The sequence below is a fragment of the Arachis hypogaea genome, chromosome 7, assembly GCF_003086295.3.
Source record: "Arachis hypogaea cultivar Tifrunner chromosome 7, arahy.Tifrunner.gnm2.J5K5, whole genome shotgun sequence".
Lineage (NCBI taxonomy): Eukaryota > Viridiplantae > Streptophyta > Magnoliopsida > Fabales > Fabaceae > Arachis > Arachis hypogaea.
Genome location: NC_092042.1, coordinates 68,383,487 through 68,409,503, shown reverse-complemented (window position 1 = coordinate 68,409,503; position 26,017 = coordinate 68,383,487). Strand labels below are relative to the sequence as shown.

The 26,017-nt window shown below is 31.5% G+C and overlaps 2 protein-coding genes across 51 annotated transcripts; both read left to right on the top strand.

Annotated features, from left to right (window-relative positions):
- Positions 1-6,341: 6,341 nt before the first annotated feature.
- Positions 6,342-8,747, top strand: LOC112703344 (large ribosomal subunit protein uL16). Its single transcript, XM_025754758.3, has 4 exons — positions 6,342-6,589; positions 7,499-8,000; positions 8,123-8,204; positions 8,479-8,747. Exons 1-4 carry the CDS (start codon positions 6,580-6,582, stop codon positions 8,551-8,553), a joined length of 669 nt encoding a protein of 222 aa, XP_025610543.1. The 5' UTR covers positions 6,342-6,579; the 3' UTR covers positions 8,554-8,747.
- A 10,115-nt stretch (positions 8,748-18,862) lies between these two features.
- On the top strand, positions 18,863-23,772 carry LOC112703343 (uncharacterized). Of its 50 annotated transcripts, none has more exons than XM_072199577.1 (12): positions 18,918-19,302; positions 19,412-19,521; positions 19,780-19,820; positions 20,027-20,177; positions 20,517-20,612; positions 21,260-21,330; positions 21,433-21,805; positions 22,108-22,231; positions 22,322-22,434; positions 22,554-22,678; positions 23,402-23,454; positions 23,556-23,772. In XM_072199577.1, exons 8-11 carry the CDS (start codon positions 22,108-22,110, stop codon positions 23,427-23,429), a joined length of 390 nt encoding a protein of 129 aa, XP_072055678.1. In that variant the 5' UTR covers positions 18,918-19,302; positions 19,412-19,521; positions 19,780-19,820; positions 20,027-20,177; positions 20,517-20,612; positions 21,260-21,330; positions 21,433-21,805; the 3' UTR covers positions 23,430-23,454; positions 23,556-23,772. The 50 variants fall into 50 exon arrangements, with proteins under 50 accessions (XP_072055691.1, XP_072055660.1, XP_072055654.1 ...); XM_072199566.1 differs by having other exon boundaries at positions 23,353-23,454; XM_072199576.1 differs by lacking the exon at positions 19,780-19,820 and having other exon boundaries at positions 18,914-19,302.
- Positions 23,773-26,017: the final 2,245 nt, after the last annotated feature.

Here is a 26,017-nt window from a genome sequence, read left to right as displayed (position 1 = left end):
GGGTCTTTGGAGCCTCCGGTTCGTGGAAGCTGTAACCTTAGGCTCCAAACCACCAAAAAACTAACTTGGGTTAGTTGTTTCATTGGAGTTGAAAATATCCCAAAAATACTCCTCTGTGACTCTTTCTATTTCTTCAGGACTAAAGGCGACTTCAACATTTCGGCCCCATATCTCCATATTCTATTTTGCCTCATTCTGGATTGAAACTTTTGATGAAAGAATCTTGTATTCTGGTCACCCTCTTTGAGCCATTTGACACAAGATTTCTCCTGCTAGTAGCTCTCTTCTTTAATAAGTGTCAATTCTAGTTTTTTCTCTGAGTCATTCATCTCATCACCTCCATTTACTCTCCCTGTCCGAAGGTCCTCTAAAGCTGCATGTGACTCTTTGATTTCTCTTCTAGAGTTAGCTTTTGGTTAATATGCCACTGAACCAACCTGTGTCTACATCATTTTAGCTTTTCAGCCAATGAGAACATTGCTGACCTTTCTACTTTGGAGTTTCAGACCTCTGTCATAATTTATCTAAATTCTCTTTCACAACATTAATGTTCTTGAAATTTAAACATTCTCTTACTGTGCCAAGTTTGAGGATTTGTTTCTAATAGAAGAGGGGCATGTTCTAAGTCTGATTCTGAAAGTCTGTTTATTATTGCATTTGGATATTGAGTTTTTCAGTTCATTCCTACTAGTCCATGGTCTAGTCTCTCTTTCACCAGCTATAAGCCTTGTCTCTAGTTTGTCCATGTGAAATGATGACCCACCATTCTAATATCCAATAACTCATTAAGGTTGATGAAGTTATTAAATGCTAAAATAGAGGTTCCTGGTTTTTGGTCACTGTCCTCTTGCTTTGCTTGACTGGTTATAACATTAAAATCACCCATGACCATCACTCTGCCTTAGAACTACCGAATAATAATAAAGAGCTCATCATACTAAGAATCTTGGATAGTATCTGAATAATTTAAATAAACTCCAATAAATTTCCAAATCTCGTTCTTTCTTGTATCATGAACTTTTGCTTCAATAAAGTAGTCACCATTGTTTTGGATGTTGACATTGATTGTGTCCTTCCATCCCAAGACTAAATCACCAGCCACCTCCATCAAGTCTACAATATACCAATTTCCATAGCCATATGAAAGTAACTTAACTTTCATCTATCAAGATTGATTCTTTGCCTCACTAATGAAAATAATTTCGGAGGATTGGGACTTACAAATCCCGACAATTCCAAAATAAAGATCTCATGGTGCCTTAGGTGCAATTTCAAGCTAGCACCCTCCATCATTAATTCTATTAACTGTTCATCTTCCAATTTTGCCTTCTTCGGAGACTTATCTATCAACCCATGCCTTAACCTCCTCTTTGATCCTGATTGTGTTTCTATTGAGTATGGTCATTGCCTGGCTAGACTCTTCCACTTTTTACTTTTTTTAATCATCGGGCTCTGCTTCAGATTAATCTGTGTGTATTGTTCTCTGGCGACCTTAGGGAATGGTTCTCCCATAACAATAATCTCCATCTGTTCAGACCTATCCTCATTAGTTTGAACTAGTGTAGTTATTGGTGTAGCAGTGTGTTTTTTTATTTTCTCTCCTCCACTTTCTTTTTCATATTTTTTTTTCAGCAAATTCCTTCAGAAGGCAACTCAAGACAAGTTTCTTCTTTCTCTGAATATTACTGTTTTGAGTCTAGTTAGGTTGGTTGTGGCTGTTTTTTCCTTCCATCGGTATACGCACCCCAACTTGGCTAGCCTTCACCCATTCTTCAACTTTGTCTTATTTAATTTTGTTAGCCTCCATATCTTTCATAAGCTCATAGCAGTGTTTTGCCTCATGTTCCATTCTAGCACAATAAGTACAACATATCCCAAGTGTTTCATATCAAATGTCAATCTCCACCTCCTTTCTATTCGGATCAACAATTGTTAAACTATCCTTGGTTCTCCTACTTTCTTTAATGCTGAATTTTGCTTTAATGATCCTTGTTTCTCTACCCTTCATCATAAATAATCCAACTTCTAGCACTGAACCAATCATTTTCTCCAATTTTTGAGCTACTTCTAGTATTTTGAATGGCTCTGACAAGTTCCAAAATTGCACCCACACTGGAAAGCTAGTCACGATCTCCCCACCAGGGCTACATTCTTCACTCCAAAGTTTGACATGAAGCGCGTAATATTTGAAAATTCACGGTGCTCCACGTTTAATGCATATGACATCTACTTCATTCTAGAAGAAAAACTGGAATTTGTTCTCCCCCATATTACAGACCTTAAATCCCTCCGACTTCTCCCAAGTTGCCTTCAAGTTATTCTCTATTGTTCCAATCGAGAATGTTTTGGAAGCGAAAATTCTACCATAAAGATTGTTATTACAAGCATTCACACCTTTGGCTATGTCTTCTGCCTCTAAGAAATAACCCCCTCTGTTTTCTCCTTACTAGCTTTTGCAGGTTGGTCTTTATTCATCCCAGTTTTTGCCATGCAGGGTCAACTAGATGAACAAAAGAATAGAGAAAGTGTCAAATCACGTTGACTACTATAGACCTTGATGGCAAAAAAGCTCCGTTTAAGTGACCCTAATAGAGCACTTGTTATCCTAACAAAGCACTTGTTATATAAATAACTATCTCCATTTTTAAAATATTCATTTAAAGATTAACTAAAAAAATAAAAATATCTTTTTAGTATTAGTATTATTTGAGTGATTTTTTATTTATAAATAACTAAATATTTTATTTACCGATATACGTATTATTAAGTGTATTTATATTTTTACACTGCTATTGTACATCTCGAATATACAGGATATAAGACAAATAAACACAGAAATAAGATATTATACACCCAATATGTGTAACACTTTAAAAATAAATATATCCCGAGTGCACCCAAAATGTATTATATCTGCATAGATGTACATATCTAAGGTGTTGTGCACACAGGATAAAGCCAAAAATAAATTCATTCCCGTATACCTGAGATATGTTGTGATCTGATTTGATTTTATTTATTCATTTCATCCAATTTTATTCAAATAAATTAAAAATTACAAATTTTTAATTTAAAATTTGATGAATATAATTTAAATTAATGATTTAATTTAATTCAATATAAATAAACGTATTCGTATTATTATACTGGTGCACGAAATTGTAATTCCGCACAACTAACCAGCAAGTGCACTGGGTCGTCCAAGTAATACCTTACGTGAGTAAGGGTCGATCCCACGGAGATTGTCGGCTTGAAGCAAGCTATGGTTATCTTGTAAATCTTAGTCAGGATATCAGAGATTATCAGGATTGATTGTGAAAAGTAAAAGAACATGAAATGAGTACTTGTTTTGCAGTGATAGAGAATAGGTTGAGGTTTTGGAGATGCTCCATCTTCTGAATCTCTGCTTTCCTACTGTCTTCTTCTTCAAACACGCAAGGCTCCTTCCATGGCAAGCTGTATGTAAGGGTTTCACCGTTGTCAGTGGCTACCTCCCATCCTCTCAGTGGAAATGTTCAACGCACCCTGTCACGGCACGGCTATCCATCTGTCGGTTCTCAATCAGGCCGGAATAGAATCCAGTGATTCTTTTGCGTCTGTCACTAACGCCCCGCCCTCAGGAGTTTGAAGCTCGTCACAGTCATTCAATCATTGAATCCTACTCAGAATACCACATACAAGGTTTAGACCTTCCGGATTCTCTTGAATGCCGCCATCAGTTCTAGCTTATACCACGAAGATTCCGGTTAAAGAATCCAAGAGATATCTACTTAATCTAAGGTAGAACGGAGGTGGTTGTCAGGCACACATTCATAGTTGAGAATGATGATGATTGTCACAGATCATCACATTCATCCGAATTAAGAACAAGTGATATCTTAGAATGGAAGCAAGCATGATTGAATGAGAAACAGTAGAAATTGCATTAATCCATCAAGACACAGCAGAGCTCCTCACCCCCAACCATGGGGTTTAGAGACTCATGCCGTGGAAGGTACACAAAGAAACGTGTAAAGTGTCATGAGGTACAGATACAATGTCAAAAGATCCTATTAATAGTAAACTAGTAACCTAGGGTATACAGAAATGAGTAAATGACGTAAAAATCCACTTCTAGGTCCACTTAGTGTGTGCTTGGGCTGAGCAATGAAGCATTTTCGTGTAGAGACCTTTTCTGGAGTCAAACGCCAGCTTTTATGCCAGTTTGGGCGTTTAACTCCAAGTTTTATGCCAGTTCCAGCGTTAAACGCTGGAATTTCTGAGGCTGATTTGCCACGCCGGTTTGGGCCATCAAATCTCGAGAAAAGTATGAACTATTATACATTGCTGGAAAGCCCAGGATGTCTACTTTCCAATGCCGTTGAGAGCGCGCCAATTGGGCTTCTGTAACTCCAGAAAATCCACTTCGAGTGCAGGGAGGTCAGAATCCAACAGCATCTGCAGTCCTTTTCAGTCTCTGAATCAGATTTTTGCTCAGGACCCTCAATTTCAGCCAGAAAATACCTGAAATCACAGAAAAATACACAAACTCATAGTAAAGTCCAGAAAAGTGAATTTTAACTAAAAACTAATAAAAATATACTAAAAACTAACTAAATCATACTAAAAACATACTAAAAACAATGCCAAAAAGCGTACAAATTATCCGCTCATCATATACTCATATGATTAATTATGTTTATATCTTCAATTTTAAAAAAATTTCACAATTTAAAATTTTTAAATTAAAAATTTAACAATTTAAAATTATCTTATATATTAAAAAATAAAAAACATAAAATTTATATAACTTTTAACTAACTTTACTTTCACTTCAACCATATGATAGGATTAGTATTGGGCTAGCTCAATTAGAGAATTATACTATAAATAGGAGTATAATATAATAACGTGAGAGAGGCATGATGTAATCGGAAACTTTACTTTTGTTTTTTGGCCCTAATTCTAAGGATTTTTCTTCTATTCTCTCTAATTTTTTAATTCTCTATTTCGTGATACAAATTCGTATCAAATGGTATTTTCATTGAACACCTTGCCACATTTTCATGGTGATTCACTGGCAGTGGCCGGAGCTTTGTGTGGACAAGTGGCGGAGCTTTGTGTGGACAAGGGGGCCATGGCCCCCCAAAATTTTTGTAAAAATATTAATAATTCTACTTTAAAGAAAATAAAATTAGCTTGTTTGATTAAATTGATATACTTTCAACTAATGTATCTGAGTTTCGTGTCCATTTTTACCATTCTTTCAAATTTTTTATCCTATCCTATTTAACATAACAAATAACATATCTTTAAATCAACAACAAGTGACATATCTTTAAATCAACGTTATAAATTAAATATCATTATAGAATTAACATTAAATTATATTTAGCTTCTCATATAGTTTCATGCATTATTCTTTTTAGAATAATAAAAATTATAATATAACTAGTAATAATATCAGTTATTAATAAAAAATTATTATTTTATTTTTAAATCAACTTTACAAATTTAATGCCATTATAGTATAATGATAGGATTAATATTGGACTAACCCAATTAGAAAATTATACTATAAATAAGAGTATGATATAATAATGTGAGAGAGGCATAATGTAATTGGAAACTCTATTTTCCTTCTTTGACCCTAATTCTAGGTATTTCTTTTCCATTCGCTCTAATTTAATTCTCTATTTCTTGATACAAATTCGTATCACCATTAGTCATCTTTATTTTTCTCTTTATTCACATATTACAATTTTTGTTATTTAATTTTTTTTCAAAAACTAAAAATTGCACCCAACAATTCTCTTTTTTTCATTTTTAATAAGAAATCACATCCAACAAATTTTTCATTAGTCTCCATATTCTAAGTAAAATTTCAAAAATATAATATTTTTAAATTAAAAAATCTATATATTAAAAAAATTTGCCGCAAATTGATTAAAAATTTCTATTTTTTAATCAAAATTTATTTTATTTTAAAACTATTATTGGTTTGAATGACGACGAGCTAATAGCCGACGACAGTGACAATCAAAGATGACAGGGTGATTGTACAGTGAGATGAGTGAACAAAATCTGATAGGATGGATGAATTATGGCACCATGAGAACCGTAATAAGTGGTGTTTTGGCAAACCGCAATTTGTGGTAGTGGCTCGTGCGAGGAAAGCCGCGAATCTTACCTATAGTGGTAGTCGAGGCTGGTTTGGCCAGCAAATGCGGAAGAAAAGGGAAGAAGAAGAAGAAGAAAAATAATTAAAAAAGGTTAAAATAGGTTTTTTATTTTTATTTTTTTAATTATTTTTGGGATTAAATGTAATGAAATTTCAAAACTCAAAATTTATAGTCAACTTTGGGTGGTGACGTTTTTTAGTTTTGGTCAGGGGGTGGTGACTTGTTTTCAACCTTCTTCAAAAAAAAATGGTTTTAAGGTCTTGGGCCCAAAACATAAACCCATTCTCGAGTGTGATTTCTTGCAAAGCCGAGTGCCTCCCCCTACTTTAAAACCGCCTCAAATTAGGGTTTCCTCCCTTCTGCACAGCTTCAACCCAACGCGTGCAGTGAAGAGAGGGAGAGAGAGAGAGACATAGCCATGGGGAGGAGTAAGCATCAATAACTCTGCCAAATTCTTCGTTCCTCATTTCAATAGAATCTCTGCTATTTCTAAATTCTTGATTTTTTTTATTGTTGTTGTTTTTCGATCTGGATATGTTTATTTAGGGTTTGTGTTCTGTACAATTTTGCAACTTTTTTTAGATGGTTTTATGTTTGTTTATGAAAGAAATTGGAACTCCTTTAGATCGCTTGTGGGAAATGGAATATGTTGAGTGAGAATTTGTGCTTACTGCTAATTGCTAATGGGAATTATATAATGGTTCATAGATTTGTTAATTGACTCGGAGTTTGGTGTAAGTTGACTTGTACTTCTAGCGAGATTGGTTTTGTTTTGATTTTTGTTTGAAGTAGGTGAATGATAAATGATTTATGTTGAATACTTGTTGGATTGGATTGACCGTATAACATGTAGTGATGTGATGCATACCAATGTATTTTATTAGATTTTATCATTTCCTTAATATCTCAATTGCTTTTCTGATGCCTTCAAAAATCATTGGCTGAAGGTATGCCCTTATTAGGTCATGGTAGGTAGTCATTCCATGAAACTTTTATCTTTATTGTAAGATTGCTAATTCAATTCAATGAATAAATCAATTCAATGAATAAATATTCCCATTCCCATGTTATCATGAAAACAGTACATGGCGCATAGAGGAATTTAAAATAGTTCAGATATTTTTTGTCCAGGACACTGATTGCTGGACAAGCCTTTATTTCTAGTATTAACATTAGTTTCCTTTTATAATTGTTTATTGTTCTTTGACTTGTATCTGAATTTATTTTACTTACATAGTTTGTTTTTGTCTCTTGAAAGTTATTTTTTGGTTAATGACTTGTGTTGTGGTCATTTCCATCATTAATCTGATTCTAATGGTTAATGTTTTATGATGTAGGACCTGCGAGGTGTTATCGACAAATTAAAAACAAGCCATACCCCAAGTCACGGTTTTGCCGTGGTGTTCCTGATCCCAAGATCAGAATTTATGATGTAGGTATGAAGAAGAAGGGTGTGGATGAGTTCCCCTTCTGTGTCCACCTTGTTAGTTGGGAGAAGGAAAATGTCTCAAGTGAGGCACTGGAAGCTGCTAGGATTGCCTGCAACAAGTATATGGCTAAGTTTGCTGGAAAGGATGCTTTCCATTTGAGAGTGAGGGTTCATCCATTCCATGTTCTTAGGATCAACAAGATGCTTTCATGTGCTGGAGCCGATAGGCTTCAAACTGGAATGAGAGGTGCATTTGGAAAGCCCCAGGGAACATGTGCTAGGGTGGCCATTGGGCAGGTCCTTCTTTCTGTTCGTTGCAAGGACAGTAACAGTCATCACGCACAGGAGGCTCTCCGCCGTGCTAAGTTCAAGTTCCCTGGTCGCCAGAAGATTATTATTAGCAGGAAGTGGTATGTATTTGTTAACATTGGAAACTATGGATTCCCCCAATCATTTAATTCTGTTGACGTTAAATTTTATAATAGTGATTTTTCTTTGATAAACTCTCTATCTTGGTTTTGATGTTTCTCAGGGGATTCACCAAGTTCAGCCGAGCTGACTATCTGAAGTTTAAGCAGGAAAATAGGATTGTGCCTGATGGTGTGAATGCAAAGGTAATCAATGGCATGTTAGAGTTACATAGTGTTGCTAATGGCTAGCATATACAGGGTTTTTTTTTTTTTTTTTTTTTTTTTTTACTAGGAACATTTAGTAAATTGTTAACTTGGTTTTATGTTAATAAAAAATCTCCTAAATACATGGATATAGTAGGAGCATGTTCTGTGAAAAAATTTTGCTTTCTGTTTTCCCTTGATTATTTTATTTAGTTATTTTAGTGGATAAGTAGGCTTTTAACTTACAAGTTCCTGTTTATGGGTTTTTTTGCAGCTTCTTGGGTGCCATGGACCATTGGCTAACCGTGAACCTGGAAGAGCATTTTTGCAAACCAGTGCTACTGCTTAGTTATATAGTCTATTTATCTGGGAAATAGGAGACTTTGGACAATAATAGTTTTGAAATAGTCGTGTGTTGCTTTCTCTTTCTGTTGTCTTAAAACTAAGTTGGTTTATTGCTGTTTTACATCAAATACCTTGAGTGGAATTGTTAAGTCCTATTTTGGTAATTTTGATGATCCACCTATGTTTATTTTTTGTTTACATTTGTTTATGCATTTTTATTGCTTTACCATTACCTTCCCCCTCTGCCCTTCCGGTTTATTTGATCGTTTATTTCGAATCATTAAGATGGTGTTTCCATCATATGTATTTTCCTGTCTCCATAACAAATGATACATGAATTTTAGGGAAGAAAGGTTGGAGCAGTAATTAGAATTAAGAAGTTCTAACTATTCTTTAATCTTTAGGCAACTTGTTATTTTCTTTCTTGATGTTATGGTGGTGTCGATTGAAAATGAGGGGTGCCTTTTGGTCTGCATATTTAATATTAATTTAATCAATTGGGTCGTCTAATTGAAAGGAAATAGTCCTTTTCAAAGTTTTTCTTTTGTGATCTAATCTTTAGTCTCTCAATTGTTATAAAATGTAATTTTCATCGTATACTAGTCAAGTATTTATGTAAAATCAAAAGAAAACATGGGTTAGAAAATGTTGAATAGTATAAAATCTTAAAGGGTTTAACTATTTTGTGTCTATTGGACATATTGTAAGAATATAATAAAATTTTTTAATGTTTTTTATGTATTTAATATATTAAAAATATAAAAAATTTATAATTTTAATAATTTTTTAAAAATACTTTTTATAGTATTTTTAGTATGTATTTTTTAAGATAAAACAATAAAACTCAATAATAAATTACCTATTAATGACATCTTCCATGAAGATGTTCCATGGAGTAAGGAGAAAATTCTTCACTTAGTTAAATATATTGTTCGAGATTTCTCTAATGGAGTTAAATCCCAAAATAGTTCCTGAGATTAGTGTCGTGCACTAAAATCGTCCCTAAGATTCCAATTGTACCAATTACGTCCTTGAGATTGACAAAAATGTACCATATTAGTCATTGACCCATTTTCCATTAACGACGTGATGACATGGCTTGATGACGTGACCCGTTAGTGACACATATCACTCTATAATTTGGCCACGTGTAATGGTATGATGATGTGTTGACCAGTGACATGTGGCATGCTGATGTGGATGGTTGTGCCACGTGTCACAATGCTATTTTGCTCCATATCTGTTTGTGCCACGTGTCGCAACTGTATTCATCCACGTGTCATCCATTATGTCATCATTGTAGATGCACCAAATTAGTCCCTCATTTTGTATTAAGTGACTCATTTTAGTCCTTAAAATTGAATGTCGTGCACCATATTAGCCCCCTTCACCAGTTTTTTCTCTTTTTTTAAAAAATTAAAATTTTCAATATCTTAGATGCACTAATTTCAATTCTATTTTTTCACATATCGTTTAAATACAAGTATTTTTATAAAAATTTTTAAGATGTTAGTTTTAATTATATAATTTTTTTCTATAATAATTTAACATTAATAAATTTTGTAATATATAAATATATTATAAAAAATTATATGATTGATTAGCCACTTTTTTTTATCAAAAAATATGTATTTTTAACAAGAAATTAAGAATTAAAATACACATTTTTTTCGATTCTTATGAAATACACGTTTCTGTTGGGTGTAAATGGGCTAGACTAAAGGCACTTCAAGGACTCTCACTATCATCTTCGAAAGAGGTCGGAGATGGTAGTAGGGGTGCTTGAAATGTTTTCACGTCAACTCCAAGACGGCGGTTATGGATACTCGCAAGAAAAAAAATATTTTATAAAAAGCACTTGTATTTAAATAACATATGAAAAATAGAATTGGAATTAATGAATTCAAAGATATTGAGAATTTTGAATTTATAAAAAAAGGAGAAAAAATTCGGGAAAAGACTAGTTTGATGCACGATATTCATTTTCAGGAACTAAAATGAGTCACTTAATGCAAAGTGAGGGATTGATTTGGTGCAGAGGTAATGACCAAATCAGTACTCGAAAGATTCAAACGCTGCCATTTTGGTACCTCACTATTGTTATTGACAAAATGGTCCTTAAAAGATTTTAAAATTTGACAAGCGTACCCACGAGTTCGCTGGAGCACAACTCCGGCAAGCACAGTGCTAACATGGCCACTACGTTTTGATGACATGGCAAAAACCCTCCCCCACCCTAATTCTTCCTTTCTTCCTTTCCAATGCACTTCTCCTTCTCCTTCCCCCTCCCCAACGCACTCCCCCCTTTTCCTTCCTGAATGCACTCTCCCCCCTCCCCAACCCTAATCCTTCCCTCCCCCTCCCTAACCCTAATCCCCTATCTCCAACGCACTTCCCCGCTCCTCAATCCAAAATCTCCCTTTCTGAACCCTAATCTCCTTCCATTGCCCCTTTGAATTCTAATCCCCTTCCCAACACAGTGTCTCACACTCTCAACTCACTCTCTCCCAAAACAGCAATAGAGCTCAACCTTCTCAGTCTTACAGAGCCAGTGTCATCGACACAGCACTGTCACCATCTCTTCGTCGGGTCTTCTGCGTCCGCTAGTGTCGTATGTCTCCTTCGTGGCATTACGTTGTCTGTGCACCTTCACCGCTGTCGCCTTCATTGCTTATATCTACTTGCTGCTAGCCCCCAGTCGCTGCCATGCCTCCTGTGTCTGGGTTCCATCTTGCCTCCATCGTGTCGTGTCCCCTCTGTGTCTGGTGTTCTTCTTCTATTCTTGCTTTAGTGGTGTCTGTATTAAGTTTTATTTTATTTTATTTTGATTATTGTATATGAATTTGTTTGTTTTCTCCGAGTTTTATTGTTATTAATCTTTTTGAATGATAATTTAACCTAAAAATTTGAGACAATTCATGATTTGGGGTAACTCTGTTGATGTTGAGGTTGTTGTTGCTGTGAATGGTGGTGTTGAGGGAGGGAGAGGGGAGTGTGCGTTGGGGAAGGGGGAGTGGTGAAGATTATTATTGCTGTTGGTATTAAGGCTATTGTTACTGCGAGTGGTGGGATTGAGGGAGGGAGGGGTAGTGTGCGTTGGAGAGGGAGAGTGGTGGAGGTTGTTGTTGCTGTTGATGTTAAAAGTTGTTGTTGCTGTGAATGGTGGTGTTAAGGAAGGAAGGGAAAGTGTACGTTGGGGAGGGGGTTGTGATGCGGCGGAGACTGCAATGGGGAGAAGTGTGCGTTGGGGATGGGGGCTGCGACATGGAGGGAGAGGGAAGGGAGGGAATGTGCGTTGGGGAGGGAACTTTGGGGGTGGTTTGCCAAGTCACCAAAACACGGTGACCACATCAGCATTGTGCTTGCCGGAAATTTGCTCCGGCAAGCTTGGGGGCACACTTGTCAAATTTTAAAATCTTTTAAGGACGATTTTGTCAATAACAATAGTGAGATACCAAAATGTCAGCGTTTGAATCTTTCGGGTACTGATTTGCTCAGTACCTCTGCATCTACAATTATGACATAATGGATGACACGCGGACAAATACAGTTGCGACACGTGGCACAAACAGACATGTGACCAAATAGATTGTGACACGTGGCACAACCATCCACATCAGCATGCCACATGTCACTGGTCAACGCATCATCATACCATTACACGTGGCCAAATCATGGAGTGACACATGTCACTATCAGGCCACGTCATCATGCCATGACATCACGTTGTTAATGGAAAATGAGTTAAGGACTAACATGATGCATTTTTGTCAATCTCAAGGACGTAATTAGTGCAACTGGAATTTCAGGGACGATTTTAGTGCATGACGCCAATCTCAGGAGCTATTTTAGGGTTTAACTATTCTCTAATGTTGTTACCACCCAAAAACATATTATTCCTTATTCTTTGCAATATAACTAGGAACCACCTCCAATGAATGTCTATAAAGTGAACTGCGATACAAGCGTTTTTGAAAATGAACAATTAGCTGACTTTGGATGTATTATTAGAGACAGTATGGGAATTTGAATAAAAGGTTGTTCTGCCAGTATACCTCTCTTTCTAGTGTTCTCTGTTGTGAGCTTCATGCTATTTGGAGAGGGCTTGTTATGACTTGGGATTGCGAGTGTAAAGAGGTCATATGTGAAACTGATAATCATGATGCGTTTCTTCTTTTTTTTTTTTTGGTGAGGCACAACCAGCATGATTAAGAATGACTCTGATCTGCTTAACAAAATCAAAGAGATGCTCCAGCGCAATTGGATAGCTACCTTAGTGCTCATCCAATGCACAGCAAACAGAGCGGCTGATTTAATGGCTAAGACTATTGCTTTAAACAAGCACGTGTACCTAGAGTGGTTACTGCCTCCTAATAATTTAGACATTATTATTAGAGAAGAGTGCTAATCTTTCTCTTAGGTCTTTTTTCTTTGTGTTATGTTCAATCACAAAAAAAAATTACCTATCAATTAAAAAAAAAGGAAAAGTCTAGGAGGCCAGCAATTTTATTGCATTTTGGCCAGCATGTAACCAGCAGAAAAAGGTGAGCCATTGGATGAAATCTCACACCAATCTCACACCATCAAATCATCATTGATGGCTAGTTGATGGCTACCAATCACAAATATTGCTGGCCCCTAGCATTGCTAAAAAAAAATCATTCTAACACTTTTACTCTAATTTTGAAAAAGAGCAAGTTTTGCTATATTATGGAGATGAGAAGTATATCATAAAATTGTGAAAAAAAATTGAAGGTCAGAATTGAATGCTAAAAATATGAGACTGTGTATTTTTAGTTTAAGATAAATATGGAGATTGAGTTATGTTTCAGCATTATATTTAGTTTAAGATAAATATGGAGATTAAGGGGTAGATTTAAAATTTAAAAAGTTAAATGAGATATTTTAAAAAAAAAATATTATTAAAATTTCAGTTTCTGTTCTCAAAAATTTTAATTCTCTTTATGTTCTCACTTTCTAGAAATATTAAAGAAATTAAAATTTTATATTTCAAGACTGAAATTTTAGTTCCTATAACCACCAAATACAATACTAAATCTAAGCTTCCAATTTCAATCTTATTCCCTAAAGACAAACGCTACATGAGAGTCAAATTTGTGTTCGTATAAAAATTTAAAAGTCATTTGTGTTTACATTTTTTTTAAATAAAAAATTTGAGGATTAAATTTGTATTTAAAAAATTTTTAACATCTGTAAAATTTTATCATAAAATTTGACTATCAAATTTCCCATATCCACATCAAAAAAATACTTAATTTATCCATATCAGTGCATAACTCACCATGTCTATCTACCTCTAAAAAAAATTAGTCTCCCTTTAAACTTTTGAGGGTTTTATCTAATGTGGTATCATAAAAGTAAAGAAGATGTTCTAATTTAAATCGTGTAGATATTGAGTTAAATATGTGAATGACTGAAATCGTCAAGGTAACTTATGTGGTGGTGCTAATAAATTGCAGAATAAAGATAGAAAAGAACTTGATCTCTCGTTAACCGGGGAACGTTGACTTGAATTCTCTGGAATTTTGTCCTTTGTGAACGGTTCGTAACTTAGTGGCTTTGTGGCTCAATTTGTTTGTTTTTTTTTTTGTCAGATGGATTAGACAGCTCCTAATTCTAGACATTACTCATGTATTACACACACAAAACACTCACACATACTACATAAGTTTATTTAAGGATTCATTTTTTCTCTCATAGGACTTGAACCCAAGTGCAGCTTCTTGTGAGACATCAGATTTTGCCACTAGCTCCAAGTCTTGGCTACGTGACTCAATTTGTTCAAAGCTAATGAATTGTTGGATGGACTTGTTGTGGACTTTACTTAGTAGAGTGGGTCTTTTTTTTTCGTTTTTGGATAGGTAGTGAAATTGAATTATTGGGTTGTATTGTTATAATAAATGGTCTCTAAATACAGTATGGTATATTAAATAAATTTGTTTATCCCATATCCTGATAAAAAATAAAAACTATTTTTGTAGCAGGTCAGAAAAGTTTTTGGTAAAAACTTGACAGTGGATTTGATTGGTTTATCTTGCTTTCTTATAGAATACTAAAAAAAAACTTGCTTTCTTATAAGTATGTGTTAGTAGTTATAATAGTGGATTGATAATTTGATATAGTTACGAATAATGCAGGGGTTAGTGAGATTAATTCTTATTTGTAGCAAAGATTAAGACAGCATAGAGTCTAGCGTTGGAGAAGAAAAAAAAATTTTAAAATTTTTTGTGTTTTTTTTTTTTGGAGGTAGACATAATTTTACATTCAAAATCTACGTTTACATGAAACTAAAAATTTTAGTTTATGTATTCAATTTTTTCCACCAATTCTCTCCTTTATTTTTTTCTTTGCAGTTTCTGTATTTCTCAAATCTTTCATGTATATTATTCTATTTTCTATTGTATTTTAATTTTGTTTTATATAACACTGTTTTATTTTTTGTTTGAATTTATTAAAATTTGTAATTATAATTTTTGTATGTTATATTTATTATTGTAATTTTGCTATAACATGAATTATTATTCCACTAAAAAAGATAAAATAAATAAAAAATTAACTATAAATAATAATAGAATTATAAGTTAAAAATTTACAATATAAAATAATACTAAATAAAAAATACTAAAAATAATAAAATAATGATAGATGATATAATTTAATAAAGTATATTTTGATACATTATTCATATATATTTTTTGTTTTTAATATAAAGTATATTTTTCAATTAGAATATGTTTTTGTTAATCGAACATGTAAATATTAATTGTTATTATAAAGTTGATTAATAAAATTTATTTAAAAATCTAAATTAAAATGATAAGACAAGATAAATTAATTTTAAATTTATGTTCTTTTTAGTATTTTTTTTGTAGAAATAGTTTTTTCAGTAATATAATCCAAATAACAATTAGTTTATTATTATCTATTTTGATATAAAAGTTGTCAAACATAAATTATATTAATATAATTTTATTTTTAATTAAAATTAATTTTATAAAAAATAATTAAAATATGAGTGATATATTATTATAATGCAAAGTCAGTCAAAATATTTAATAAAAAAATAATGTAATTTGAAATGAATGGTCGGTAAATGGTGGTCTTACTAATCGTAATGATCAATTAGAAGTGATAGATGGTGGACATGTTATTTAATGGATCACTACAATCAGTATTTTCATTTTTTTATATGATTTTAGAAGGTAAAAAATTATTAAAAAATAAAAATACAAAACAACTGTTGAAAAATAAAATGCTATATTATGATTTTAGAAGGTAAAAAATTATTAAAAAAATAAAAATACAAAACAACTGTTGAAAAATAAAATGCTATATTTTATTTTCACTCCTTTGTTTTATTAAGTTCCAAATACTTCAATAATCTACTATATATAGGGTTACAATATTTCTAAAAAAATTTAGGATTAGAATAATTTTGATAACAATAAAGGGGTATGAAAAAATAAGGAAAACATTTGTCAAGCAACATCTTAATCGCATAGAAGAGCAGCATATTATTTTGCACATTTCATTCAAAATGAAAATATACTTTGTAATGATTTATTTTTCTTATAAATTAAAAATTATTATTGTTAATTTAAACATTATTATTATTATTATTATTATTATTATTATTATTATTATTATTATTATTATTATTATTATTAAATGGTGGAATTAGTCTTTAAAAGATCATTCGTTCTGTAAGTTGGTCCCTGAAAGGTTTTTTAATCAATTTTGTCATTTAAAGATTTTAAATTAGTTGTGTTAGTCCTTCCGTCACTTTATTTGTTAATGGTATCAAAATTTGCTAACGTGACATGTGAAGTGACACTTTAATACCCATCTAGAAGTCTTAATTGACTATTAATAAGATTAGTTTATGAAATTAGATCAAATCAAAATCTAATTGGAAGAAGAACTCGAGGCATTGGAATTCTTCAATTTGAGGTTGATTTAATCTAATTTCATAAATTAATCATGTTAAAAGTCAATTAAAATTCTTAGATATGTGTTGAGGTGTCATTTAACATGTCACATTAGCAAGTTTTGATACCATCAACAAATAAAATAATAGAAAGACTAACTTGACTAATTTAAAATCTTTAAAAAAAGAATTTGAATAAAAAAAATCTTTTGAACACTAATTTAAAAAATCAATGATATTTTAGGGACTAATTTGACTATTAATTCTTATTATTATCCACCATTGTCCATTTCGTCTACACCAGGTAAGAAATCGACAATTCCTTCATTTTGCATGCAATATATTTCTTGTGCTGTCTATTACCCATTTCGTGAGCACCATAGAAAAATTGGTGTGCATATCTATTTCGTTAGCATAAATATAAAGTGAAAAATATTAAATATTATTTTTAAATTATGAAAATAAATTTTGAATTATTGAAATTAAATTTAGATACACAGAGATGCAATATTTATATTTTTACATAAAATAGGATTATGTGTGTAAATTTCACTAATTATTAATTTTGTCTTTTGTCAACTGGTATGTTATTTTATGTTTTTTTAAAATATAATATTTTATCTTTTAGTTTATCTTGCCACCATCTTTTTTCTTTTGAATTTTTTTGGCGTACCAATCAACCCTAACCATGGTGTGCACCAACCTTTCGTTCCAACGCTTGGCATCAGGATTGAGGATAAAAGAATCGAAAACTCTGAAAGTGTCTTTCACCCTTAAATTTTACAGTCAAATCGTGGCCATTCTTATGTCATGGAGGGGATCCAGCAAAACTCGTATTTTAGTATTATTCCATTCGAATTTTTATTTCCGGATTGTGTATAGACATGTCAATATAGATGTAGCGGCGAATTTTACCATTGCTGACTGGTTTAACGCCAAAAATAATCTCTGTATTGTAGAGGACAGATAATAAATTTTGTGCAGATTTCATCTTCTGCAAAAATAACGTGATGTGTCCTTTAAAAATTGGATAATAATTACAAATATAAAAAAGATTTATGTCATGTAGTACTAGCAAACTATTTTTTAATGTACTGGACTTCGTCATTGATAGGAATGAAATCCCATTTTTCCATTACCGGCGAGATGACGAAGATTTATTTGATTGGAGGCAGCATTGGGAAGCACGTGTGGAATGGTAGTTTTAAAAGCATTCGGTTGCGAATTATTTTTTTATTTTTTTTTTAACAAAAATAAATTTTATTTTTAACTTTTCACAATGAAAATTTTTTTCAACTACATTCTAATAAAAGATAAATTTTCAGATATCAAAAATACTAAAAATATATTTAGTTGGCTTATTTTAAAAGTATATTTTAAGTATTTTAGAATCACAAAATATACTTTTTATTAAGCAAACAATTTTAGTTATATAATTTTTTAAATTAATAATTAATTTTTATACATTATTAATATAAAATAAATTACTATATTACTACATATAGTTGTTTTTTTTATGGCATTATATAACAGTAAACAAAAAGTGGAAAAACATAATAAATTCATTTTGTTGTTGATTCTTTAGATTTACTTGGAATGAATTAATCATTTAATATTATAATTTTTTGATATTAATATATTTTTTTAGCAAAAAAATTATTAACAAAATAATAAATGAACAAATATTGAAAGTAAAAAAATAGTTTAAAATAAGAATTCAAGTTTGTTGTCAATATTTTTAAATTTTCACCGTATTCTTTTAAATTTTATTATATATACTTTTATGAATGATTGTCGATTTACAACGTCATTTTCATTGCAAAATTATTTCTTTAAACCATATGGTATTGCTTCCAAAAAAAGTGCACGTCAAAAAATAAAAGAATTCAATAAATACATGTTAATTCAAAAAATAAGAAAGGTATCACTAAATAAAAGAAAGAAACTAACACATATTTAATAATCAGTTTGAATAAATAACTTAATTAAATTAACACGCAATTTGGTGTTAAAGGTATATGGAATTTTAATGCTTTTTAATTAAGAGAAAAAAAAGTTTGTATATGTAATTTTTAGTGCTCTATAATTAAGAGGAAAGCGGGAAAAAAATACTAAAATCACTACTAGAAAACTAGTTATTACAAACGGATATTTTCGACTGATTTTATCCCACGAAAATACAGACGGAATTTCAGAAGAATTTTTTGTCGGAAAATAAAAAAAATAAATTAACATAAATTACAGACATAAAAGAAAATTCATCTATAATTCCGTCGAAAAAATTAATTTTTTTTCTGTAAAAAATGATTACAGACGAATTTTTTATCTGTAATTAAATAGACAAAACGCTACGTTTTATTAAATTATTACAGACGAATTTTTTGTCTGTAATTTAAATTTTCCATCGAAAATAGTGAGGTAACCCTAATTTTATCACCACCCATTCACACTCCATTCGAACGTTTCCAGCAGCCTCATCCCTCGAACTCTTCTCCTCCGGTAGAAGGTGGTGTCGCCGCCGGCGGGGACAGATCGTGGGTGCCCTCGTCATCTGGGGAAGCTCTACTCGGCCCTCTTCGCATCGTTCCTCCTCTTCTCGCCGTCGCACGAAGTTCTGAGTTGAGCTCGTGGCGTCACCGTCGCGAAGGGTTCCTCCCCTCCTCGCCGTCCATTGTTTCTGATTCTCTGCCCCTCACCGTTTTGTGATTTTGTGATTTAATCTCTGCTCCTCGCCCTCGTTGTTTCTGATTTGTGATTTCATTTCCGATTTTGTGATTTAATCTCTGCTTCCTTTAATTCTCAAAGGTGCTTGATATGCGCTTTTGCCTCTTATATCTCTCTCTCTCTCTCTCTCTCTCTCTCTCTCTCTCTCATTTTCTTAGTAGCCAAACAACTTGTTCTTGTTCTTGTTCAGGTAGTAGTTGCTGCGTGTATTGGCTTTGATGTTTGTGCAAAGGAGTTGAAGATTGACCAGCCTTGAAGTTTGGTAAATGTGGTGATTCATATCTTCAAAATTTGCTTCAGGTGCCACTCTTCACAGTTTTTTAGTTTTTCAAACCTAATTTCTCTATTTATTCTTTTGTTAATTGTTATAATTAGTGTTTTTTATTTTTTATTCATATTAATTTCTTGTATTGTTTGCTTGATGGAGTATATTTTCTTCTACGATGATAAGCTTTTTTTCTTTTTTTAACTTTTTTATTTTCCGATTTGATTTGATTTATTTTGGGGTTGATGGATGATGTTGCTAATCACTTAACTTTGCTTGATTCATGCATCCAGCCATATCCAGTGAGGGAAAGATTTTTATGTTGTCATGATAGGTATTTAAATGTTCTTCAAGATTACTATTGGATCTTCTGATTTAGCTTATGATACCCGGTGTTATTTCCCATTCTCCTTTTGCATAGAGCTTGTTCATTAACAGTTAAAATTTTTAGTTTCTAGACTTGTATCTTTTGTTCTTGGCTCTCAAGATGCTTGATTGACTTCTCTAATTAGGGCGATCCATTTTCCAAAACCCTTGTAGGTTGCCACAATTGCTTGGTTGGAAGCTGCTTCTGTGTGTGGTAGTCACTCTGTTGCAATTCCTTTAGTGCTTGTCTTGCCTTATCTTTTCCGTCTAAACCAATGTCTCCGTCAGTACAAAGATACCGGGGAGAAAACTTGTCTTTTAAATGGTAAGAGCTATTTATTGCCTTAAATCGTGCTGTCTTTTTGTTTCCTATTCAGAACTTTTTTTATTTATCAATTGTTGGTCTAAATTTTGCAAGTTTAGGAAATTGATGTAATACATTATTCTTCTATCTTGGACTTTTAATATGTTAAGAAAATTGATGTAATACATTATTCTTCTATTGTTTTTTCTTCTTCTGCAGCTTTACTTTGACAAAATAACTGAGCTAGTTCTAAATAAACCTGCTTCTATCTTTTTTGGTTAATCTTTGAATGATATAGTCATATCTTACAAAAGAGACTTAAACACTCTTCTTTAATATTTTTTCCCAATATCATAACAGGTGGCACAAAACTTGCATAATTTAACACTTTTATTTGCCTTGATGTGTCTTGTCCGGAGCATTCTACAAAATCCTCACATACATATAAAGCTTTATGTAAGTATGCTGTTATTGAAAATGTCTTCACATCTGTAATTTATCAACTTCTGAAGATTGACAAACTCTTATGGTATCATGAACTGGTTCAGCTTTCCATATTTTAATGAATTAATAGAGTAATAACAAACACCATTTTGGATGCTTAACTGAAGCAAAGACTGAAGGAAAGTTGTACCTTCCTGAACCTTGAGCTATAACTGCAGTTATATGTCCTCTTAGTTATTGTATCTTCCTAATTCTGTTCTTTTTCATTTAATTCTGCTAGTTACATCAATAGATGAATTGTGCTGCATTTGAGCTTGCTTTCTCGTGCTTAAACTCTTCTTTGTTTGTTAATTTGATAGTTTGCTTCTTCGTGTTGATATCAGTGTAATGATTTTTCATTGAGGTTTGTCAATTGTAATTGTAATTGTAGTGTAATTGCTAATTATACCACAGCTCATGTAGAACAGTAGAGCTGTAGAAATGCCCTGCTCTGTTAGGAAAGAGGGCCTTGCTTACAAGCAATTCACGCTCCCTCGCTAATTTTTCAATTAGTATTTTATGTAATTATTGATTGCTGCTTTGTAGAAATTGCTTCTTGTTGTGTTCTGTACCCTACTTTACAATAATCAAGGAATCGTTTTTTATGGAAAATCTATTAGTTTCAAGAAAAACCACTCCGATCTACTTTAACTCGAAGATCGTCTCAAGAGCAGCTATGGCTACGTTCCAGGTGCTTCTTACTTCCTCTTCTCGCTCCTCTTTTCATTTTTACTTTGCATTTTTTTCTTCCTTTGTTTTGTTGGATTGAGAATTTTCTATTTTCGGGAATTAGCTTCAGATTTTGAGGATGAAGAGGATGGGGAAGAAGAAGAAGAAGAAGAAGGAGAGATTTTAGTTTCTGTGCCGGATTCTAGTGAAATAATAAAATTATGTTGATCTGCCACCCTGAATGATACCAAAATCAATTCACATATGATTGTGTTTTACATTTTTTATCCATTTGATTTATTTCTGTACTTTGTTTTCAGAAATTCTATATTGAAGCTATGAAAACTGAAAAGATTAGATGACGATATGATATTTTCATCCTGTTTGATTTTATTGGTGTCTGTCTCTTAATCTAGTTCTCTTCATATTTGATGAATCTATGAGTTTGAAATAACTTGGACTCTTAGATGCTTGTCTGGACACGTTAGCATCTCGAGGTTAGTGATACTGATATGCCACTTGCCTCCATTGGCATTCTTGTTGGTTGTGAGAATTTCATGCATATGTTTTTAATCCAATATTCTTCATTTTCTGGTTAAAAAGGATGTCACTTGATCTGGTCTTGTGGTCATGTTGATGTTGATTTCATGAGAACAAAACGTTTCCTTTGATTATTTGTTTGTTACTAACTCTATTTGTACCACTATCTTATTTTCTTGCACCGGTGTTACTGATTTATTTCTACAAGAACTTGAGATGTAAGTTAAAAGTTGTGAATATTATTTCCACATTTCTGTAGATGATTGCTGCAAGTTTCTCATTTCCTAAGCAATGGTTGAACAAGCAACAAGAGTTTAAGCAGCAGCAGCAACTTGTGGTAGACAAAATAGTGGCATTTGAGGGGAGGAATTTATTATCTGATGGTAATAGTTTTCTTTCTTGCTTCAATACTTCAAATCCCACCATAAGCCACAAAGAGATTTTTTTATGTATTATTTTTAAACTAAATTTAGAGGCAAACAAGGAGAATTTAGAGTCACATAAACCTTCCAGCTCTCTTATAAAGATATTGGAAACAGAATTTGAATGTCTTCCTGGCTACATGAAGGGTCTAGTGACATGGGAGGTGAGGTTCTTTGTGTCTAACTAGATGTTCTTTACAATTTACATGGATTATTCTTCTTTAGTGTTATCACCAAACTATTAGTTTCTTATTGATTTATATCTTCTTTTATTACTTTGTAGGAAGAGATAAAAGAGATGGAAAGGGAGCAAATCCGAGAAGAAATTGATGAGTTTGGAATATTGTATTCTGAATTAAGTGATTCTAACCGATCTGAAGGCAGTAATGGTTCTTTTGCATTCCTTGTGTAAGTAAAACCATATGCTACCATATTTAAAAATGTATTGTATAATGTAAATTGTAAAATAAGATAGTGTCATAAAATATAAAAATGGGTAGGTTGTTTATGCAGTTTATCAATGATTCAAAAGTGATTCTCAAAGTTATTCTCTTATTTGTTTTGGAAAATTTCAGGTTAAAATTGGGAATGGATGGGAAGCCCTGTAAATATGCCTAAGTCGAAAGATATTTGTTTATTTTTTGAAATATTATGTGGCTTAAAGTGCCATCAAAAATAGATAGAGTTGTTATTAGCCGTCGGCTTAGAGAACTATGAGGCATGGCCAATTCAAGGATTTGGGTAAAATCAGTTGATGAGATAAACATAAAAGTTTTTTGGCAGGTTCTGGCTCATTATGTATCTAACCCATAGTAAAATTTCCAGAAAAGCATATCTAATCTTTGCAGTTTTATATGGAGAGATTATTCTAACACTAGCATGTTAAGATAGAAATCTCGTTTCCAGGTATTTTTATTATGCTTCCCTTAGAGCTTCTTGTCTACCCACTTTTAATGATATAATCTAGGATGAAAATTTTCTTTTGTCCAAGTTTTATATGCTATGCTTTGTTGTAATATTCATGCATGTCATGGTTATCATGTCTTTTCGAAACTGGTAAATGTTAGGCATATTTGTAACAGGGACATGAAAGCTATGAAGATCTTACTGAGATGCTTCGTCTTATTGTAGATCTCATGGAGGCAACTATCTTTGCTGATAATTCAGAATGGAGATTGTTACTAGTTAAGTGGTATTTTTTTCTTTTTTTAGTTATTATTGTTTGCACATATTGAATTGACTTACATTTGCTTTACATTTTGTTTCTGGGGGTGTTGATGAGCAGGTAGCCAAGGATACACAGTTGATAGATTCCATTGCTGAAAAACAATCCCAGATATTTTCAGAAAAATGTAAATTGTTAAGGATGATGTTAAATTGAAGAATTAGAATATGTAAATTTCGGTCTAGATTCAGCAAACTTGACTCTTACATGTCTCTTTTTATATTTCTTGATTTGATTACAGAATTACAATGCAAACATTAATATTTTAATTTGTTTATGACTTGCTTGTTTATAGTACTTTTCTTTTAGTTCGATAATACGATAAATTTGTTTATTTTTTGAAATATTATAAATATTTGAATATAAATTAGATAAAAAATTGTATTAAATTTATATTTATTTTGTACGAAAACAAGTTTATTTTGTAATTAGAAAAATAAAAAAATTCTATTTTATCTCTGTAAGATGATTTTCTGAAGTTCAAATTACAGACGGAAAATCTGTCGGAAAATCCGTCTGTAATTACAGACGGAAAATTCGTCGCCTTCGAAAAATGGATGCAGAATTTACAGAGGGAAAATCCGTCTGTAATTTTTCGACGGAAAAAAATCCGTCGGTAAATAATTTCCGACGGGACTTTTACAGAGGGACAAAATCCGTCGGTAACTAAAAATTCGTCTGTAATAAAGACTAAATCCATTTGTAAATCTGTCTGTATTAATCCATTTTCTAGTTGTGAATTCTATTTGGATTAAATATTTTTTCATTTTATTATTTTAATTTGAGTTTACTTTATTTTTGAATTGATATTAAATTATTACAAAGTTATGATAAAATAAAAAGAAAAAATTAAAAGAACTAAAGAAATAAAAATATTATTTTAAGCTTAATCTTAAAAGACTAAATATTTTTTAGGTAAATAACATTAATAAATCAAGTGGGATTCAGTATTACCTGAAAGTCCCAAATAAAAAAAGGTTACGGGCATAAATTTATTGCACAAATTTATGTGAATTGAAATGACTAAATTCGACTGGTACTAAATCGAATAGTATGATTCAAATTAGTAGATGTAAAGGCAAATCCAAACGGGTATCTTCGATTTATAAATGAATAAAATTCGCTACAATGTAAATCGAATTAGGTTGTTTTGATTTAGCTTAATTACCAAGTAAATCAAATTAATCCGATTCAATTTAGTACTATACGACATACACATAGTAAATTGACAAAGCGGCTCAAAAGTAATAAATACAATTAACTTAAAAGTAGTAAATGTCAATATGATGTATAAGTAGTAAGTCAAATTAACCTGATTCAATTTACTATGTATATGCTGTATAATGCTAAATCGAATCAAATCAATTTGATTAACTAAGTGACCAAGCTAAATTGAAACAAAGTAATTCGATTTACATTGTATCGAATTTCATTCATTCATAATATATATCCTAATTAAAGTTGAGTTTGGCTTACGGGTCGATTCATTAACAATCGAGCCTATTTTCGAAGTTGAAGCTCGGAATACTAGAAGCTCACGACTGAGTTAACTAACAAGAATATAATATATAATTCTATATTAATAAATTATAACTTAGAAATAAAAAATAAAAAAAGTTAATTTTATATATTGTCTATTTATTAATTATAACTTTTTTTTATTCATGTCCTGTATCGAGATTATATATAAAAAAATGATTATAAATTTGTGAATAATTAAGAACATTAAAATATAAATACGTCTTTTTTATTCTCTTCTGTTCTAAACAATTTAAATAGATGTGGGACATTCTATTTCATCTTCTATTCAACCTACAGTAAATATATTAAATGTATATAAAATATGTGTATTAACTGTGATGTACGAACTGATTTTTTTTATAGTTGGAACAAAAATATACTAAAATAATATTTTGTTGAACATCAATATATTAATTTTTTGAAAGAGAAAAAAAATATTTGATTTTAAACTAAAATTATATATATGCTTCATGAATAAATTTCATAATTTTACTTATATTTATAATAATTGTATATAACAGTTAAAACAAAGCATATAAATAAGAATTCAATTAGGAAGTTAAGAATGATTTTCAATTAATTTCGGTCAATATCAGTAAATTTTTTAAATTAATTCTATTTATGTTAGAATTTTAAACTCCAATTGTCTAAAAAATGAGGATGTGGATAACTAAGAGTGAGTTTCACTTATATTTAAAAAAATACGCATAAATTTAGTAATTAACTGATTGACCAATTTTAAAAAGAAGAGAATTTGATAATCTAATATTTATTGAGAGGAATAAAATTATGTCTTAATAATTACTTTAAGGAATCTGTTAATATACAAAGAAGTTACAATACCCATATATTATTGTAAAATAAAATTTAGATTTAGATATACCAATCGAATAATTTTCTTCTAACTATAACATAAGCTAAAAAATATTAAATTGCTTGGTCTTTGATGTAATATACTGTTGGAAAAAATTTGCGCCACTAATTTAATTTTAACTTTCACA

Excerpts from the sequence above, each read along its gene's own strand:
- LOC112703343 (XM_029288022.2), top strand. Across the intron at positions 20,613-22,107 it reads ACATACATATAAAGCTTTAT|ATGATTGCTGCAAGTTTCTC; the intron begins GTAAGTATGCTG and ends ACATTTCTGTAG. Across the intron at positions 22,435-22,553 it reads AGGGTCTAGTGACATGGGAG|GAAGAGATAAAAGAGATGGA; the intron begins GTGAGGTTCTTT and ends ATTACTTTGTAG.
- LOC112703344 (XM_025754758.3), top strand. Across the intron at positions 8,001-8,122 it reads ATTATTATTAGCAGGAAGTG|GGGATTCACCAAGTTCAGCC; the intron begins GTATGTATTTGT and ends GATGTTTCTCAG. Across the intron at positions 8,205-8,478 it reads CTGATGGTGTGAATGCAAAG|CTTCTTGGGTGCCATGGACC; the intron begins GTAATCAATGGC and ends GTTTTTTTGCAG.